The sequence below is a fragment of the Metarhizium acridum genome, assembly GCF_019434415.1.
Source record: "Metarhizium acridum strain ARSEF 324 chromosome Unknown scaffold_568, whole genome shotgun sequence".
In the NCBI taxonomy this organism is placed as follows: domain Eukaryota; kingdom Fungi; phylum Ascomycota; class Sordariomycetes; order Hypocreales; family Clavicipitaceae; genus Metarhizium; species Metarhizium acridum.
This window is the reverse complement of record NW_027094041.1, coordinates 2,318,117-2,337,527: the sequence shown is the minus strand read 5'-3', so window position 1 is coordinate 2,337,527 and position 19,411 is coordinate 2,318,117. Positions and strand designations below refer to the sequence as shown.

The window sequence follows — 19,411 nt, the reverse complement described above, 5'->3', positions numbered from 1 at the left end:
CCTTGGTGGTCACGGTCACTCCCACGGTCGACGAAGAGGACGGCCACGATCACGACCACGACCACGACATGATCATCATGACCACGGACATAGCCACGTGGACGAGAACAGGTCCTCGAATGAGCTTCGTAGCACCGTCGCCGACGAAGGTGGCGTAGTAGGTGACGTGCTCCCAGAAGTTATTGCGCAGCGAGCCGTTGAAAGTCCCGAGACTGCTCGCCGTATCCGATTCGGAGATGACACTGCCGCCCGAGCCGAGATGATTCAAATAGCCAAAAGTCGCGCAGCCCCCCAGGCGAGAGGACGTGCCCGACGACGCTCTAGTAAGTCTGGACACTCTCGCTTTCACAGTATCGAAGACATGAGTATCCATCCTGCCAGCTTCCGCCAGGATATCATCGCCGCCACCTTGCTGCTTCTTCTGGGGCTGGTATTGTTGCCGATAGTGACACGAGTGAAGATGCTCCCATCGGTGACTTGGAAACCGATGTCAACGAAGAATCACCACTGCTCGTCGGCGGTGGAAAGGGGAGTAACGGAACCATCAACCACTATTCTCACTCACATTCACACTCTGCATCCCACAAGCGACCCCGCCGAGACTCAAGTATTCATGACGGCCACAACCACACGCTGCCGAGAAAGGCCGGAGCCAAGGCCAGCGGTCATAATCACGCTGACATGGGTATGAATGCCATGATGCTCCACGTTCTTGGTGACGCACTGGGTAATGTTGGCGTAATTATCACGGCCCTCGTCATCTGGCTTACCGACTGGCCCGGCAAACTGTACTGCGATCCCGCCGTGTCACTCCTCATTACCGCTATTATCCTCAAGACTTCGATCCCCTTGACTCTCGCCACCGCAAGAGTCCTGCTCCAGGCTACCCCTGAGAATATTTGCATTCGGGATATTCGCCAAGACATCGAAGGACTTCCCGGCGTTGTCAGCTGCCACCACATCCACGTATGGCAATTGTCAGACACAAAGGTTGTGGCTAGCATGCACCTGCAAGTTGCTTTCCCTATCAACGAGCACAGCGGCGAGAAATACATGCAACTGGCCAAGAGAGCCAGGAAGTGTCTTCACGGTTACGGTATCCATAGTGCTACTATACAGCCTGAGTTCTGCCTAGATCAACAACACCGACACGCAGGTGATGCCGCAGCTCTACGAATGGATGGCGGTGCAGACGGAGCTGGTGAGAATGCCTGCCTACTGGATTGTATTGACGACTGCAGAGGCCAAGGTTGCTGTCCTAGCGGTGATGCTTCGTCCAAGGCATCAACACGCCGCAGCAGCGACTCAATACATGGCGGCGGTGACGGGCATTGATATTAAAGAACTACAACTAATACACGCTTCAAAGCATTCATTTTAAGGAATTGCTATTTATGTATCCAAAAGGGTTACAGTACTTACACTAAATATTTTAGATGGTTTTTTTCTTTCCTATTCGACTTTATATCTAGTGAACCCCGGGAATATAGAGCAAACAATGTGGGCATAATACGGTTCGTGTACAGATATGCTGTGTGCAAACTGCTGAGATTGGCAAGACATGGCAGAATGGTGAGGTGTTACGAGGCGGAAATGCGGGCGAACTGACATGGAAAGTATGGTTCGAGTCAGGGAAATAGAGTACGGAGTTATGTCGGCAAGAGTCATCAAATAGCGCATGTTCATGCGGCAAAAGAAACCAGCAGTTTACTCCTTCCAAATGTGGATGTTCTTTGACGTGGAGCTGCCGACTCGCCAACTCGGCATCACCTTGCATCGTGTTGCACCATCCGAAGTTGATTGCTCACTGAGATCAAACACGGGCCATTCGCACCTCCCCCTTAGGAACGGCACAGCACCTGGCATAGTATCAACGTTTTGAGAGCGGTTGATACTGCTCCCATCCTCTCGGAGCCGCAGTCTTTTTGTGCCGAAACCCCAAGCCACCCATCATCAGAGTTCGGAAACCGGGAGCTGTACAGGGATTGTTTGGTTTCCGCTCGCCAATGGATTAGGCCCACCTACAAGGCCCTGCAAGCCCTTCACGCCATGATGCGGAGGGCCTGGAAGTTGTTTGCCTGCTGCAAGTACCACGCAATAAGTCACTGACCAAGTTGGCGTTTCGCAAGCATTGGCCGCTGGGCTTTTAGTGGCATCACGAAACAGAGCATGTACATAAAGCTAATGCGGTCATGTTCGGTTACCCCGTACATTTCGAGTTGTTGATTTCTTAGCGGCTAGGACGAGGCAAAAAGTGTTGAGCAAAAATAAAAGTCCTTACGGGCGTGCGACGCTCGAGATCTGCCGTTGGTGCTAGCTTCCCGCCATCACACAAAGTCGCCGGTTGGTCGTCACACAACTTGCAAGCGAAGAACCTGGGGTTCGAGCGAAAGAAGTGCTGTGCGAACATACCTACCTAGGTAGGTATATGTATGTACGCAGGAGGATTCGGGGAAACTGAAGCGGCCTACTCCATTTGCATGTTAGACGCCAATGATGTTTTCTGGACGATGTGGTTGTATTCCCGTGTTGCGTGTTTAGCTGGCCTGCAAGAAATGGCCGACGAGCCGTCCAATCAGGCCACCTTTGCCGAGCGGTTTTAAAAGTAACCGGAGGATGCATCATTGGCAACCGGAAGTGTTAGCCAAGCCGAGCGCTGCTGACTTTACGCAATTAAGCAGCCACAGGTCGGTCCGGTCTCCCGCATGGCAGCCGGCCAGGCGACATTGACGAAATGTGTCTGGCATTCGTAAATTGCCCAGCATTGCGCTGGGCAGCTTCGCCCTTTGCAGGTGAAGACGTTTTGAAGGGATATGTACATAACTTATTTGGTTGTGTAAATCACTCGCATTCTGGCCCGTGTTCTGTAAAGCCAAAATCCTAGCGTACTATTGCGCGGCGTTAGCTTGACAAAGGAAGAGGCAGACTGAAATTGGCGTGGATGCCTGTCAATGACTGCTTACTGTCAACCGCGCAAGCTTGCATCATAGAATAATAAGAAGTACATACATACATACTCCCTACTGACAACGCATGTGAATGCAGGGGATATATCACTTCGGTCTTGGCACACAACTGCGCGACCCTTCGGGCACCGATCCCTATGAGGATTGACCCGCATAGATTAGACATGTCGCGAGAGACATTTGTATACTGCCAGTTCGCAGCCCTAGCCTTGTGGAACAGAGCGCGTTTAAGGGCGTTGGCTTCCGGTTCTTGGTTCCTATCTAGTGTCAATGCGACCCAAGCGTCCAAAATTGCTCCCTTACAATTTCCCTGGTGGGGAGGGGAAGCACAAATAATTATCAATAAGCCTCCCGTCGTCAACACGTCAAGTCTTCATGGCGCAGTTGGTTTAGCGCGTTGGTCTCATAAACAAATATTTGTGATCAGATGAATAATCTGGGCCATCCAAAGGTCGCGAGTTTCGAGTCTCGCTGAGGACATCTCGTGGCAATTCTTTTGAGTGGGTTATTTTTTTTCTGCTAAGCAAATCCTTCCCCTTCCTTTTCCTTGGTGGGGTTTATACATGCAGCGGGTTATGTGCCCAGGTAACTACCTAGGTAGGTAGGTAGTTGCTTGTGTTGGTGGGGGACAATCCTGCCTTGGGGCAGCAATTGGATCAAACCGAATGACGGAAAGGAAAAAGAAGCTGATGATTGTTGATTGTCCAAGTAAGAGACGGAACTGGAAATATTGGTCATGCTAGTGGTTTGTTATCGCGAATCGGTATTCATTATCTTCGAAGATGCATCCTCATGACAGACAGACAATACAAGCAGAACAGAAACTTGGAGCAAAACTGAACTGCGATTTTCAAAGCTGAATCGGCAGGCCGGATACAATAGCCTCGAGTAATATTATGAGCAAGGCGACTGTGGGTGCTGGCTACTGTTTTGCAAAGACAGTTGCTGTTGGGAGACAGACCTTCATGTGATTATGCGAGTGGAACGGTCTCGTTAAGTTTCAGTTTTCCCAGTATGTATGGCCAAACAGTCTATTGTACTTGTCATGGATACAGAAATTCACATGTATGCTCGATATGTACATGCCACTTGACGTCTTCTAGCCAGGGAACCCCAACTTCGCGCATCGCCAATAACTTGGCCAAGCTCTGAGTATACCATGTTTGGGGATGATAGAACTCCTTGCGTCGCTGTTGTGTAGCATTACGCTTGGGCCGGCATACACTTCTCAGTAAGTGGCCAACCCCAGCGATAAAACGACCAAGTGCAAGGGTAGCAATAGAAAGGGCGTGACTTAAAGAGGCGAAAAGAGAGACATCCTCTTGCAATCCTCGGTCTAGTAATGTCTCTCTCTATTAGTTAGTTTCGAATATGATTTCTAAAGCTGTCACCATAAATCTAATCTCATGTTGAATTGCTAAGAGCCTAGTCGGCAATCGTACCACAGAGAAGTTCAAATACGTATAAGGGCTCTGAGAGGACTTCGTCCAGTGGCAGACGAGAAACTACCTCGGGCAACATGATCTATTCAGCTTTTCAAGCCTTTTAGGTTGACACATCAGTATGGCAGTGAAGCGCATCAAAAACAGTCATTTACGTCCCTGATAATCACTGCAACCAACGTCAGCCAAGATAGCTTCCAAATGTCACAGCCGCGCCCCCAAAGCAAAGCAGACCTGTGTATAATGCTCGTTGAATTCCATTATCCCAAAAGCAAAGAACCAACTCTAGCCGTATGGGTAGATGCGTCGTTTGGATACAAAATAGCTCACAATACTATGCCCCCCTACTGACCACACTGGCCCAAAAGAATCTGTCCGTAAAACGCCAATGACGTGTCCATGTGAAAGCCCCTCCCAAAAGACCAGACACGCAAAACACACAAATCAAGTAGTCTTTTATCACTCTCTCATCTCTTGCCCCCGTGAATTCATCCGTTAGAAGCCGCGTCCACGTCCCCGGAAACCACCACCTCCTCCACGGCCACCACCGCGACCACCGCTGAAGCCGCCGCCTCCTCGGCCACCACCACGGCCGCCTCCTCTTGAGAAACCGCCCCCCGCCGCGACCACCTCCCCGACCACCGCCGAAGCCAGAGCCTCCTCGTCCGCCGCGACCACCGCCGCGGGGTCCTCCACGGCCACCACGAGCACCACCCGCTCGCTTGGGCTTCTTCTCGCCGGCAACCTTGGGCTTGGGCAAGAACTTCTCCAGGGGCAGCAGCTTGTCTCCTCCAATGAAGACCTTGTCGCCGCTCTTGAAGCTCGTGGCTACAATCCCCTCCTGGGGCTTAATCGTAAAGTATACTTCGTTGATGGGTCCGAGGACCTCGTCGACCTTCCCAATGGGCGTCTTGTTCTCGAGGTAGATGGGGGCGTTGAAGTAGGGGATCTTGACGTTTGATGAGCGGCAAAACATTTCGCCTTCGACAGCGTGTTCGACGGTTCCCATTTCCTGCACTTCGGCAGGGGGGCCGGCGGGCGCAAAGCTGCCGCCTCGTCCGCCTGAAATAATGTCCCGTCAGTCGTTTCCTCCCAGCACACACATTTTTTCCTTGCGTCTTCAATGCAAAAGATTGGTAAAGGGGGGATGGGGGGAAGAGGGTAAAAAAATTGTTTACTCACCTCGGAAGCCGCCGCCTCCTCGACCGCCACCACGGCCACCTCTGAATGACATTTTGTGTTGCAGAATACAGTGGTGATTTGCTGCTACGGGTGTGCGATTACATGCTTGTCCTCAAGAGAAACTTTTCGGTTTTCGATATCCAGCACGGGAATTTATTTTTTCCGCAGAGCTAGCCATTGGCTCTCTTGATTGGCTGGCATAGGCACAGCTCGGTAACGTGTGGGGCGGAGGTGCAGGGGGTCCAGTTGAGAGATCTCACCTACCTACGGCCAGGAGCTCTTCCACACCAAATGAAGGCTTGAGTGGTAGTGGGACGGGCTTGATGGTTAAGTAAATTTTAGCACTCCTGTTGTGTATTTCTATATCATCTGTGTTTGTATCCATGCCTTGGATCTCCCTGCTGTGCTCACGTATCCTTCTCAGCGTGCAGCTGCGAGATAGAGCGGTCAGGCTGGTGGTATGTTGCAGCACCCACAGAACGACAGTCAAATAGCTTTAACAGTTGCGCGGATGGCAAGAATACCCGAGACAATATAGGTCATTTCTTGAACATCTTCTGTTTCTGCTCCTGGAATTCCACGGTAAGTCGCGGCACTTGTTGGGACTTGCTTTTGCCATCCCTCCTGGGTGTCCGTCCCTGTAAGAACGATGCCCTCGCAAATACTCTTAGAGAAACAATGTCGATGCAGATCTTTGGAGGATTAAAGTGACCGATTCTTTAAAATAGAATACGGTACCGAAGTTGATATTGTTTCTGCTTTTGACTTACACCTTATGCTCTCAGGCATCACATGCGATACCCCGCAGCCGCTCGTGGTGGGGCAGGTGACATCTCACTTCCCTACTGCACCAGCATCTGAAAGTTTGCAAATCTTACCATTGCTTCAAAAAAAACGTTGCTACTCGAAACCCCCACAACTTTGCTTATCTGCCTTGTCCAAAGAACGTATTGTGGCATTACCTTAGGTAGCCCCTACTCTTTCCACGCCCAATCTCAAGATGAGTCTTCGGTCCGCTGGGAAAGCAGGCTCCTGGTACGTAGCCTCTCCCAACAATCTCGGGAGTGAGCTCGACGAATACCTATCCGATGTTCCAGAAACCGTGGACGGTTCAACACTTCCTATACCGGGAGCGAGAATAATCATTGCACCGTATGTCTCCTGCCGATTTCTACATCCATGCGAAGATGTAATCCCGCTAATCATCTTGCACAGTCATGCAGGATATACCTTCTCAGGCCCCTGTGCAGCATGGGCATACAAATGCCTAGATCTCTCCAAGGCTAAACGTGTATTCGTGCTTGGCCCGTCCCACACATACTACCTTGACGGTTGTGCCGTCACCACATACAGCAAATATGTCACGCCATTTGGTAACCTCACCGTGGATCGTGACATTATCCAACGTGTCAAAGAGGTGCTCAAATGGACGACATTCCGCCATCGAGAGGACTCAGCCGAACATTCTCTGGAAATGCACCTCCCCTATCTATATAAACGATGCGAGCAGACCTTTGGATCACCAGAAAACTTCCCCACGATTGTGCCCATACTTATTGGGGACAATAATCGTGACGAAGAAAAGGCCGTCGGGCAGGTGTTAGTACCATATCTGAAGGACGAGGAAAACGCCTTTATAATCAGCTCCGACTTCTGCCACTGGGGAGCTCACTTTCAATACATGGTTTACTCCCCGGACAATGATCCAGCACGGTTGATCAACCTTCACAAGGGAGACAAAGCACCAATTGGACCGCCGATTCACGAAACCATCAGACTTCTGGACAAGGCGGCCATGGATGCCGTTGAGAGCGGACACCATGATGCGTTTGTGGATAACCTCAAGTTGACTAAGAATACAGTATGTGGAAGACACCCCATCGGCGTGGCCATGGCGGCACTGGAGCTTCTCTCTGGAGAGGTTGCTGATGTAAAGAAATGCCGGTTTCGCATCACTCAATATCAGCGGAGCAACTTGGTTGAGAAGCCCAGCGATTTCAGTGTGAGCTATGTGTCGGCCTATGCTGTTTTGTAGCGATGTGGGCTGCTTCTATTACAGTTGTTTGTGTATTCGGGTCAAGGACTACACAAGGCTGGAAACTGTATTACAAGGGTCTTCTGTTTAAGTACGTAGCAAGTAGTTCACCGCATGGTATTATGTGTGGTGTATTTGCTCTTTTGTGCCAGTGAATCTCGATGCGTAGACGAGGATGTATTTGTATTGAGTTGCAGACGGGAAGCGTGTCAGGATTGTGAGGCGATTTGCAACTGAGCATGTTTTCATGGGCCCGTTGCATATTAATGAGTTCATATTAATGAGTTTAGGCCCAATAAGCATGGCTTGCACTAAACAGGGGCTACTATTGCTCTGTAGCACTTGCGGGGAAGCAAAGAACGCCACGAAATTTCTCACTATGGACGAGCTGAATGCTATCCCACAGCGTTGAATTGGGTGGCTCGAATCGTCTATTTTTGTATATGCTGTTATGCTAACAAGGAGCTCTCTAGTCACTATGCTGCGAGGCTGCATCATGGTCCATCTGACTCCTAGCGGCCGGTGGCCGTGAGAGCTGTGGCCAGCCGCAATGCGTATAGAGAGCGCAAAAACGACCAGACGACTTGCTCCAGGATGTACGAATCAGTCTCCAGGCTGAGCGATATTATGTGCAAACTATAAAGAAGGAGGGGAATACTTCCGACATCTTTGGTGCGAACAGCCTGTCCACTCGTAAGATTGACTGGTAGCCTGGGTCTCAATGGCACAAAGAGGTAACGATGCAGTGTACGAAGTAGCCAGCCGACATAGCTCATCTCAAGCGTCATGCTGCACATGAAACTCGGCTGATTGACGAGCGCATGTTGATGACCAGTCAACCTTTGTTGGGGTTGACGAAAAGGCAGATCGGGGTTGTGACAAGCACATGGAGCACGTTGAGGCGCCCATTCTGAAAAGACAGAAGGTGGTGGCGGAACTGTCATTGTTATCATTGGTGGGCCGAGCTTCTTTGTCCTTCACACCAAGATGAAAATAGCATGGCTGGACGACTCAATATCCGTGGCTGTGTCGCGTCGGTATCGTTTGACCCAATCGTCGCATCATCTCTCAGAGAATCCACAACCCAACGGCCGCGTTTGTCGGAACGTTCGCGCCATGTCTCGAAATGCGCTCTGGTCCGACTATGATTGTAGGACACATAATATATGATGGCAGTGTCGAATCTTGTCCCTTACGGAGTACGTCGCAGAGAATTTGTGTGTGATGGTGTGTGTCGGTCTCCGTACTGGAGGTGCACGTGCATGGCAGAGTGGCCAAGTTGATGCGTGAGTAAATCTCCCACCTGACACGCCATAAGAAGAACTCAGCAACGGCAGAACCAAAACAGGAGCAAACTGAGTAAGTAAAGTGTAGTGGCACTCGAGGCCGTGCGACGGTTGTTTGGTGGTGGGTTCTGGCAGCGATATGTCCGGTGCCTCAAACAAGGACCAGTTTGACGATTCTAAGAAATCTGTGCTTAGAACTACCCAGGGTCACAAGTACTCTGAATGGTTTCGCAATGCATTACTCCGTAAATGATAACAAGTGGCGTCGGCAACATTGGAAGGCGGGCCTGTCACTCGCTGGGTCAACTGCATTGTCCTAACACAACATTGAGCAAGAACACGATGGCACCTGGTTGTTCAACTTTTGCATATTAGTTACTAGCCACGGAGTCACGTCGTTCAAGACCAGCCCACCTCTCCACTAAAGCTCTCTCGCTCTAGCGTCGGCCAAGAGCCCCAGATGCCCCTGTGCGCCCCCTGTGCCCCCCTGTGGTCACCCCCTGCCCCCCTTTTGTTCTAAACTTGTCCACCTGATGGCTGGCTGACTGGCTGGCGGCTTCTTCCAGTCCCCGTCGCCATTATCTTCAGTTGTTACAAACATCAACCACCACCTCAAGGTCACGGCTCAAATCATATCAGCCCTTGCTACACTGCTGACTTGTGCCTGCCTCTTCCTTCGTCTCAACTACCAGTGTCTCCGAGTCCGCACCTTCTCTATCATTTGTCTCGTCGCCTCGCGAGCCTAACCAAGGAAGTGTCCAAGGACGCTCAGCATTAATTGATTTCCCTTTGGGACTGTCGATCCAGAGCCTCATTCCTCTGATCACCTCGCTCAACTTCAATCTCGTCTACAACCCGTTTATCACGAGCAAGGTGCTCTCCTAATCCACCATGAATGTTAGTGTTTCACCTCTGTTCTCCCTTTACTTCATTTCGGTCGGCGTTTTCAACCTCGATTCCCAATCTGGACTCCACTCATAGAGGATACATTCCCAACAGTCCTGCTTTCCATATTGTGACCACTACAATTTTTATTGGATCTCACTGTAGTCGCTGAGTCCGGTACTGGTGGCCCAAGTGCTTTACTTCTCGCACGTCACACTCCCTGTTGCTTCTACCTAGCCTCTACACACTCTCTGAACCTCTCGCTCCAAATCCGCAGGGCGGAACCTTGACTAACAATGGAACAACAGAACGGGTTAGTAATGACTTGTTTTCCTTGAACGTTCGACAGTCTTTCACTCTCCTTGACAACGATTGATTATCCCCAACTGCCCTACAGCGCTTCCGCGAGACTTTATACCGGACTAACACCTGGAACCGTGCAGATACGGTGGGCGACAGAACAATTATCAGCAGTTGGGAAATACCTCCGACTATTATCAGGGACAACAACCGCGGGAATTTGTCCAAAATCAGTCATATCGACCCGACCGCGGCCAAAATAGCAACTACCAAGGTAAGAAGCCATGTAGCAGTCCGTGGTGGGCCTACTGAAGAATACGTGCTCACACAACGAATAAAATTACAGGTTCCAACTTTGAGATGGCCTCTCTTCCACAGACCGCTGGCCGAGCTGGTGGCAAGCTGAGTAACGAAGACTTGCAGGAGATCCGAGTCATCGAAGATGAGCTAAAGAAAGTCAACGCCAAGTTCGACGACCTGGGACGATTGCAGAATCGATATTTGAATGAAGTTAATGTCGCTGATGCTCGCAACACTAAAGAACGTCTTGATTTTCTCACCTCTGAAATCACTGGGCAGTTTGAAGATCTCAGACGTCGTGTTCAACAGCTCAGAGCCCGAACCCAAAAAGGTTCTGGGCAAGACGGCACTTTCCCACCCATCGTCGACAATACGAGAAACAACGTAACCAAGGCTCTGAATACGTTCAAAACGATGAAAGAAGCTCACAGGAAGCAATATCTAGCAAAGGTTGCCAGAGAATATAACCTTGCTGGGCAAGACGCCTCTGAGGAGGCAATCGAGGCAGCAATTGCGGAAGGCGCTGACAGACAGGTCTTCGCCCAGGCCGTGATGCAGAGCAATCGAACTGAAAACGCCCAAAATGCTCTGAACAACATGAAGAACCGGCACCAAGACCTCGAGAACATATACCGTACCTTGGAGCAGCTTGCAGAGATGTACCAAGATATGTACACTATGGTTGAGCAGCAGGACGAAGTTGTAATTAAGATCGAGGAACAGACTGAAGCAGTGAACGACAACCTCGATAAGGGTGTGGGGGAGATAAACACTGCTGTGAAAACGGCAAGGGCAACGAGGAAGAAGAAGTGGTGGTGCCTAGGTATATGCGGTAAGAAACACTCACACTTACAAGGGTTCCCTTTGCAGAGGAGTAAACTAATAGTTTAACAGTGGCCATTATCATCATCATTGTCATTATCGTTCTTATCTACATTTTTGTCATCCGAGGCACTTCAGGTGGCAACAAGAACAGCAAACGGGAGCTCGAAGACCTCACTACCACAGCTGTGTCGAGCTTACGGTCCATCGCTGTGCCGCATACTCGACGATTTGTTCCCCGCGCGACCGTGGATAGAGAACTTGCTGAGCAATGGCTCGCATTAGGGAACGAATGCACTTTCCTCAGCTCCCAAGTAACTAAACATTGAAAGATGAGCTGTTTGGCTCTGTGGCTTGGTCCCTCGTCATGAAAAATCAAAACGAGAAGAGAGGATGCAGAGCTGGCTTCTTCAGGAGCATGCTTGACATGGGTTTGTGACAACATCTGCACTGGATTCCGAGACAGGAACTGATTGATCCCTTATTCTTTTTATTTGCATAAGACACCTCAGCGGGACAAATATCTTTCCACTCGTTTTCCTTCATTAATTTTTGGGTTTAAATTGTGTACACGTCACTATCGACATATGCCGCGTGCTTCACTTATATAGCGCGGGTCGTGCCTTTGCATTTTTACCATGTATCGTCCACTGATTCGAAAAATCGGGATTTCATACTGGGGGCGCGAAAAAGGAACATAAAAGGAAGAAAAGAGGCATCTAGGGTAGGAAATATGCTAAAAAGCATATGTGGTTGGAGCAAATCCAGATGCGACAATCTTGGTCTGCTGTTTGTGCTTTCAGCTCCCTTCATGTACGGCTACCTCTAGCTGGCCTAGGTTGGATCGAAAGTTGCTCTTGCGTAGTTTGCACCGTAATCTCCTTGTGGTTTCATCTGGGAGGGGGGAAATTGGTTTTCATTGTCACTCTCGAGCGGGAGTTTATCTTTTGTTTCTCTTCAATCAGGCGTAGTTGTGAATACATACATTGTAATTATGAGCTTACTCGGCCATGTTGCACAATGACAGTTGAACGGAGTAGGAGAGACCACGGTAAGTATTTGTTGTGTTCGCCTGGTCAACACGAGGACTGCCTAAACGCCTTGAAAATGCCCATTATCTAAATCCAAATAGCCAATCAAAATATTCAATACCGTCCATTCCACCGTGACACCGAAGAAAAGGCAAGCGCTTGCTAAAACTTGTTGACAGACATCCATGTAGTTACTCAAGGTCAATCTATTCAGCCGGGGAATTCATCTTCAAACGGCGCTCCCTGTACGGCAGATTCCCTCCCACGAGGAGGTCCATACTCATCCCGCGTCTTCGGCCCGGGCAGACTACCCGCCTGCTTTTCCAGTATGTCTCTTCTCTTCCCGCCCTCGGCGACGACGTTTTTCAACACGCCCATGCGCCGCTTGAACTCGTCGGCTAGCGCATCGACGTTTTCACGGCCAATGGCGCCGCTGCCCGAGCTGGGTAGGCTGTTTGGCCGACTGCTGCCGCCGGCGTCCAGGGGCTCGCGTTCCACCCCCTTCTATTCGGAGCATCATTGAGGCGTCGCCCTCGCTGGCGTCGTCGCTGCGCTGCACAGAGAGCTGGGAAGCGGTGATGGCAAAGTCTGGGCTGAGGCTGGACGCCCACTGGACGGACCAAGTGCTTGCTTCGGTGGGCGCGATATCGACCAGCATTGCGCGGTGGTTCGGGTCGTCGTTGGGGTGGGAGAGGATTGAGGCATCATCATCGGAGAAGAGATACTGCACGCGCGGGTGCACTGTGGCTCCCGTGGACGCATTTGTCACCAAGGTGAAGAGAGGCTCGAAGGCGGGCGGAGGAACAGGAGGAGGCACGGGTTCGGCAGAGTGTCGGATTGACCTTGTTTCTGGGTCTGGGAGGCCAGCGGACGGGCTGGCTGCCGCTTCTGGCACGGGAGGCGATGGCTCGGGGTCTTTTTCTGACATTGCTGTGATGGTGATGAGGTTTTGGACGGAAGTAGCGAGGGGACGCCGCCTGGCAGCTGGGGCAGCTGAGGCGGCTGGATGCGCAGATGTTGTGCTGGCATGTCACTTGTGCAGCAGTAAGGCTTATCTCCAGCCCATCTCTGTTATCGGCACGTGCCCGGGCATCTATCAAGGGGCGCGCCAGCGGTGAGAGTCGGTCACTACGAGTCTACGACGGAGACGGCAATGGTCCGTGGGGCACCGCCTGTCTGCATCCTACCCTTGTGCAGTGGTGATGTGTTCGTCATTCTCTCAAGGTAGCCCTTGACAAGCACATGCATAATGGCGTGGCGTCGTTCATGTCGCGTCTGGCAGACATGTTGGAACCCAAAGTCAGAACCCTGACCCCCAGCCCTGGCGTTTTCTTGGCATTTTCTCGAGTTGTTGTCATTGCCAATCGTTGCTTTTCGACTGCGCTGAGTTGGACTTCAGAAGTCGACCACTGGTCCCGAATATAATTCCTGCCATAGGGGAGAGGTTTCGAAAAGTGCTCTATACGTCTGCAAGGTTGGCAGCAGCTGCCTATGACCGGATTCAAGTTTTGTTTGGAAATGGCACCGTAACAAGCATCGTTCACTTGACAAACTTTTTTTGCCCGTCAGACAGACACCCAGTTCATTTATGAATGCACAAATCCATGCTTATCAAAATCCTACCCGATTGCCAAGAAACTCTCAACTCCACCTTGGAAGTTACAGTAACAATCGCCGATACACCTTGCTCTGGGAATGCTGATCATGGCTCGACGGCTACGTCAGTGCCGAATCCTTGACAACCCGCTGCCAAGAATAGCTACCTAGGCAGTTGCTTTCTGATGTGCTTTGTATTCTGTAATCCTCTCTGATTCTCGTTGCTAATATCGTGCTGCCAAAAAAAAGGGGTTTGAACAAAATATAAAATAAAATCTACTAATGTAAATGCTGGGGATTCAAATAACGCCTCTGATGCTTAGGTCTTGCCTGCGAGATAGAATGAAAAACCCTACGTGACCCGGTTCTCGATGATTTATACCTCCAGCCCCCATAACGGTAATGCAATTTCAACAACGTGCTGCTCACCTTTTAATGTCGTAATAGGTTCGTGACTTTTGAAGTGTCTTGTTCTTCTTACGACGTGTGTAACGCACGAAAGCCTGCTGCAACCAGGCTTCTGGATGTTTCTTTAGAGTCGGCCGTTCCATTCCAATAGAAAAGACCCTGTGAACGTCCCTTATTAGCACAACAACGGTTTACTTCTTCTGATTCGTGACATGACTCTCGCTGCAGAGTACTCACACCTAGTCCTTTTTGCTTTGCAAATGATGCCTTCGCTTTCACCGTATCGGGATTATCGTATGTCACGAAACCCCCATCACCTCCCACGCACTGGGCCGAAATGTGTCGTTTGTCCACCGACTCCTTACATCCTTTCCGGGGAAGCTGGTTATATTCAAATGTGCCATCATTACCGCCACCCCCCTTGAATTTTTGGCCTGGTCCTGTGGCATGCTGGAAGCTGCGGCCATATGTAGGAATACCAAGCAGAATACCACCCGAAGGGAATCCATGGGACATCAAATGGGCGACGCCTGATGAACCAGAGGGTTCGTCCCGAGACATTGCATACAATTGGGAATGATGGCCGCTTTTCGGTGTCCACATACCGAAGAAGTCATACGCCATGAGGTTGACGGCATCCAGATAGTCGGCAGCCATGCGCAAATCAATGAATTGCAGCACAGATTTGGTTGCGGGCAGAGCGGCAGTCAGAATATAGCGATCATCTGGCAAGTGTAATCGAATCGTCGCCAACAGAGCCAAGAAGTCATTGCCTTGTTCGACACTGCAAGGATACTCCCATGCAACTGCGAGCAGCGGGAGGCATGGGGCCACTGATTAGCACTGAAAGCCTTGAGAAGCAAGAGTATTTTCTCATGTCGTAACTTACTGTCAATGCCATCCAGCCCAGATGCTTCTACCAGTCCCAAGGCGGACCGGGCCAAATTTTCCCGTAGATGAGCATTCCCAGCAACTACAGGGAAAAGATTCGAGCAGGCTCCTCCCCCAATTGACAACACAACTTGAAGGTGAGGATGCCGTTGTTTGAGGTGCATCAAAGATCCTAAAGCACCTTGTACTCCGTCTATCGGAGCTCTGGCATCCGCCCACTCATCGCTTAACTGAGCCACGGCCCACACGAGTCAGTGGAAACGGTTCTAGATGCGATAATGGACTCCTTCCCAAGGTGACGAGGACTTACAAACACACCGCCATCTGGACCTACGCTCGCGTATGCATAGTAGACACGGTTGACGCAGCTGTAATTCAGCATGGCAGGAGTGTCCCCTTGGTATACCCGGTTGTTGGAAAAATATACTGCATTAGTATACATTACTCTCGCAACGCTGGTGGCAAGCCGCGATTTACGCGGAGGAGAATGGGAGCTCATGACGATGGAAAAGAAAATCTTTCAACGCTCTACCAAACGGCACATATGTGAAGAGCTGATATGAAATACAGGGTATCAAAGAGACAACCATAAACCGGCTTGTCTAAGAAGAAGAAGTGAAACCGAATGTATACGACATGCTGATGCCCGGGGCTGAAGCCAAGATATGTGCAAGCCACGGGGATGATGATGAACTCGAAGCACAGATCAAGCGAGTCAGGCATCAAAGGTGCCCGGGCCGATGGCCTCTCTGCTAGAGGCCATGTCTAGACTTGGCTGGATGGTCCAGCTACAAGTATTTATACGAGCCCTGATTACGGAGCAGCAGACTGTGAAAGAATCATGGGATGACGGGCTGAACCAGGCGTGCCAGACAACTCATAGCGCATGTGGAGAATGGAGCGCGGTGGGCGTTTTGAATTGCGATGACCCAGGGCGAAATTCGCTGAGGAGGGCCTGCAAAACCCTGAAAAACAGAAAGACACAATGCATGACATAATTGCGGGGGTTACAAGGACAATTAGTGGCCGGCAAGATGAACCCAGGATGTCGGAGACAGAATGTGATATCAGATGCAGTCGATTTGTTTGATGAGTTCACACCCAGTTCGACGATGACATGGGACTTTGGAAACCAAGCTTGGCCCAGGGTCGGCGCACTTTTAGGTTGAGTAAGGCTTTGGCGAACAACTAAATCACTATACGGTCGAGTTCATGGAGGGTGGGTGGTAGGCAAGGACAACAGGACACACCTGCATAGAAGGTTTATGACAAAAGATCCTTGTTTCGAGCTGTCGACCGCCCTTTTTCGCTGCCTGTGACTGCCAAGTTGGGGCTCGTTTACAGGACTCTGCCAGTAAACACTACCAATTTGGGCTCTTGATCGAAGAATGCGTTCGGCTGAGACGTTGCGACGTTTCCGGTTTGCGCGGTTTGTCCTGCCGGCCGAATATCAACCTAGCTGGTTGGGGGCCCGAATGCCGCCGCCTTCCAATTCATATGACAAGGGACCCTGAGGGATAGAGCGGTGTCTTGCAGTATCGCATTAAGGGCAACAGCTGCGTGCTTCCGTCGCTGGAACTTCTTGTGGTGAAACGAAGGCGCTGGGAATGACCAATGCGACCGCGTTTGCTGATGCCCCAACTTGCAAATACGCAGATGATGATGTACCGGAAGATTGCGGGCATGGCGCCCCCCTACGGAGTACGGACGGCGCTCCACGAGGCGGTGGGAAGGGGTATGGAGTCTCTGACAGATCCCAACTGCCTGGGCGGGAACAAGTTGATCTTTTGTGGGTTTTAGGCAATGAATTCGGGATCCTCTATAGCCCATGCGAATCTGGGATCTCTCAACACTCTCGTATGCCACGGAACGCTCGGAAAAGCACTCGAAAAGCAGCACTACTCGGCTTTGGTCGGGGATGTGTGAGGAGAAGAGTAAGACATCGTGCCAGTCGAAACCTCGACGTGATGCTGCCTGTATAAGACCCCTCATACATCAGTTAATCTGTCTGAGCTATGACACCTTCGGGAAAAAGGCTGGTTAATTTGGCTCGCTTCGTTGTCTGCTCTATGGCTGATTGCCTGTTTGTATGGCCGGTGTGACCGTGGAGACAAAGGCATAATAGACTCCCCACGCTGGTAGCAGCAGCGGGGCGGGCCAGAGTGTCAGATGTGATAGGATATGACGGAAGACAAGACTGTGTGTTGTTTATATAGACAGATTGACGTGGATAGACCTGAATGGGTTGGTGGTGTGTGATGTTCGACCTGCGGCTCCGCTTAGGCTGTTGTCACATCCAGTTAGCTTGGGTTCCGTTTCGGTCAAGGAGGGTTGATTGCAAGCGCTGGAGCACTTGCATATTGCTCATATTTTATACAAATGTGCTGCAGCAGCAGGCGAGAGTCATTGGACCAAGGCAAGGGTCTCGGTGTCGATGTGTCTCGACGACGTGCTGTCCTCGATGGAGCCATGGGGAATTGTACAATGTCATCTGATGATGTGGATGGGGATCAGCCATGAACAGTGAGTCAGGTACATTCAAGACGAATGAATACCTTGAGAGGCTTCCAGCTACCTGGTATGTATCTGTTTAAAGCAGCTCGAACGCAATTCCTGTTTCTTCCCAGCCCATCTGAGTCCTTCCCAGTCCTTCCCGGGCTCATTCCCATTTAGCATCGATGCACAGCTCCTTCCTTTTCTTCTTGTACCAATCGCGTTTAACTCGGATTGTCAGGAAGCCATCTCATTCCGGGCATCTGGCCTTTTTCACTTTTGACATTCCGACCCGATGCTATTTCACAGTCGTTTCCCAGCCGTCATGTAAAATGGGACGCTGCTTTCTCTCCCTCTCTCCCTCTCTCCCTCTCTCCCTCTCTCCCTCATTTTAGCGTTGGCTTTTTTCTTTTTTCTTTTTTTTCTTTGATTCCGTGAGTTTGTGTGCTGCTTGAACTCGCTAGCAAACGCCATAACAACAGCCATTTCTAGACAGCCGCCATCGGGCTGCCTCGAGGTAAGTAAGCCTTGAAATGACTCGGTTGCTACTACGGTGTCAAAATCTGCTGTAGACCCCGAGTCATATGTGAATGCGAGACCCATAGCGGAGCGACAAGATGACCGCTTGTCTCCGGCTTGAAATCAGACTGCATCACGCACGGCGTAGACTCCAGGTTCACTTCCAAAGATACAACGTCCATGACGACATCATACATGCGTCTGCCCTGGCCGGCAAGTAGGTCGAGCAAGAGCTAATTGGCACTAGATCAGTCGACCACAGACTGAATCAAAAAGCGGCTCTACTATCCTGGCGTGTGCTTCTCCTACTTCTAGTTGAATCTTCAAACGACCTCGTTTAAAGCACCACAGAAACACGAAATTCAAACCAGGGGATAGCTAAGGGAGGCCTTTTCCTGCGCTGCAACACCAATTGCAGTCGTTTTACCTGACCAAACTAGATCAATGAATTCGATGGATTACGAGGTACAGAACTCGCTGATCAGACGACGGAAGACCGCCAAACTATATAGGTGTTCAACCATGTATGTTTGGCCAAGCCGAAGCTTAACCATTCTCCTTCCACCGTCTTCGGCCATTGGACGGTATATAAGGCTTCGCGAGTGACGGTAGTACGAGGCAGTGTCAGTGCTTTCATCTGACATTGATTGGCTTACCACTTTGCACCAGGGGCTGCTCAGAGATTTGTGCATATATGCATGTACGCATGCGTGCGTCTGAGCATAAAAGCTCAGAGCATTAAGAAGAGCCGCCGCCCAGACACTCCTGTAATAGGGTGACGGATTTGAGATGACTGTAGTCAATGCTCGCTTGACCTGTTCGTTTGCCCTGCAATGGCTTCAAGCAAATTCACCTGGAAGCCACTCGTGGATAGGAAGGGGAGACAGGGTACAGCAGCGATCCGGCTCGCATGCTGTGTAGGGCTAATTCATTAGGGAGTTCATTTTGAAGTAGTCAAGGTATCCGCATGCAAAATGTTGATCTTGGAGACGGCCTGAAGACCAAGAAGCAACATGTAACCGCAAGGTCCGTGTTTCGGGAGTATGAACTTGCGGGGCGAGATATCTTGGCGTTTTTGGATGACCGGCTTTCCAATCCAACAGGTAAGGCATATACGAGAACTGCCTACTAGTACACTCCTAGTAGGCAGCTTATACGGAGTAGAGAGAGGTATGTAGTAACTATGTCTGTACCACAGGGGAAGACGCTGGACAAGAACATTATGTATGAACCTGGCCTGTACGGCCTAGATGCC

At 50.5% G+C, this 19,411-nt stretch overlaps 8 protein-coding genes and 1 non-coding gene across 10 annotated transcripts; 4 read left to right on the top strand and 5 right to left on the bottom strand.

Moving 5' to 3' along the window:
• The first annotated feature begins 388 nt into the window (after nt 1–388).
• On the top strand, nt 389–1,447 carry ZRC1_4 (Zinc resistance conferring protein). The gene has a single exon (XM_066121862.1). It carries the CDS (start codon nt 682–684, stop codon nt 1,333–1,335), a length of 654 nt encoding a protein of 217 aa, XP_065973479.1. The 5' UTR covers nt 389–681; the 3' UTR covers nt 1,336–1,447.
• Nucleotides 1,448–3,335: 1,888 nt separating this feature from the next.
• Nucleotides 3,336–3,446, top strand: J3458_020080. Its single transcript has one exon. It is a non-coding gene; the product is annotated as a tRNA-Met (tRNA).
• A 1,296-nt stretch (nt 3,447–4,742) lies between these two features.
• On the bottom strand, nt 4,743–5,672 carry GAR1_5 (H/ACA snoRNP pseudouridylase subunit; the record flags this gene model as incomplete). The annotated part of the gene is made up of 2 exons (XM_007808498.2): nt 5,591–5,672; nt 4,743–5,470 (listed from the first exon to the last, which is right to left on the bottom strand). Exons 1-2 carry the CDS (start codon nt 5,640–5,642, stop codon nt 4,743–4,745), a joined length of 780 nt encoding a protein of 259 aa, XP_007806689.2. The 5' UTR covers nt 5,643–5,672.
• An 807-nt stretch (nt 5,673–6,479) lies between these two features.
• Nucleotides 6,480–7,666, top strand: J3458_020078 (uncharacterized protein). The gene is made up of 2 exons (XM_066121861.1): nt 6,480–6,742; nt 6,806–7,666. The coding sequence occupies exons 1-2, from the start codon at nt 6,591–6,593 to the stop codon at nt 7,623–7,625; spliced, it is 972 nt and encodes a 323-aa protein (XP_065973478.1). The 5' UTR covers nt 6,480–6,590; the 3' UTR covers nt 7,626–7,666.
• A 471-nt stretch (nt 7,667–8,137) lies between these two features.
• Nucleotides 8,138–8,578, bottom strand: J3458_020077 (uncharacterized protein; the record flags this gene model as incomplete). Its single annotated transcript, XM_066121860.1, has 2 exons — nt 8,138–8,208; nt 8,284–8,578. 2 exons carry the CDS (start codon nt 8,576–8,578, stop codon nt 8,138–8,140), a joined length of 366 nt encoding a protein of 121 aa, XP_065973477.1.
• Nucleotides 8,579–9,522: 944 nt separating this feature from the next.
• SSO2_5 (Plasma membrane t-SNARE, secretory vesicle fusion) lies at nt 9,523–13,269 on the top strand. Of its 2 annotated transcripts, XM_066121858.1 has the most exons (5): nt 9,523–9,808; nt 10,105–10,109; nt 10,240–10,370; nt 10,443–11,228; nt 11,291–13,269. In XM_066121858.1, exons 1-5 carry the CDS (start codon nt 9,803–9,805, stop codon nt 11,545–11,547), a joined length of 1,185 nt encoding a protein of 394 aa, XP_065973474.1. In that variant the 5' UTR covers nt 9,523–9,802; the 3' UTR covers nt 11,548–13,269. The 2 variants fall into 2 exon arrangements, with proteins under 2 accessions (XP_065973474.1, XP_065973475.1); XM_066121859.1 differs by having other exon boundaries at nt 10,105–10,370.
• J3458_020075 (uncharacterized protein) lies at nt 11,501–13,177 on the bottom strand (the record flags this gene model as incomplete). Its single annotated transcript, XM_066121857.1, has 2 exons — nt 11,501–12,753; nt 12,809–13,177. The coding sequence occupies 2 exons, from the start codon at nt 13,175–13,177 to the stop codon at nt 12,460–12,462; spliced, it is 663 nt and encodes a 220-aa protein (XP_065973476.1). The 3' UTR covers nt 11,501–12,459.
• A 243-nt stretch (nt 13,270–13,512) lies between the features above and the next one.
• J3458_020074 (uncharacterized protein) lies at nt 13,513–16,245 on the bottom strand. Its single transcript, XM_066121856.1, has 4 exons — nt 15,455–16,245; nt 15,143–15,374; nt 14,491–15,059; nt 13,513–14,412 (listed from the first exon to the last, which is right to left on the bottom strand). Exons 1-4 carry the CDS (start codon nt 15,641–15,643, stop codon nt 14,323–14,325), a joined length of 1,080 nt encoding a protein of 359 aa, XP_065973473.1. The 5' UTR covers nt 15,644–16,245; the 3' UTR covers nt 13,513–14,322.
• Nucleotides 16,246–17,940: 1,695 nt separating this feature from the next.
• On the bottom strand, nt 17,941–18,240 carry J3458_020073 (uncharacterized protein; the record flags this gene model as incomplete). Its single annotated transcript, XM_066121855.1, has 1 exon — nt 17,941–18,240. One exon carries the CDS (start codon nt 18,238–18,240, stop codon nt 17,941–17,943), a length of 300 nt encoding a protein of 99 aa, XP_065973472.1.
• Between the last annotated feature and the right edge of the window lie 1,171 nt (nt 18,241–19,411).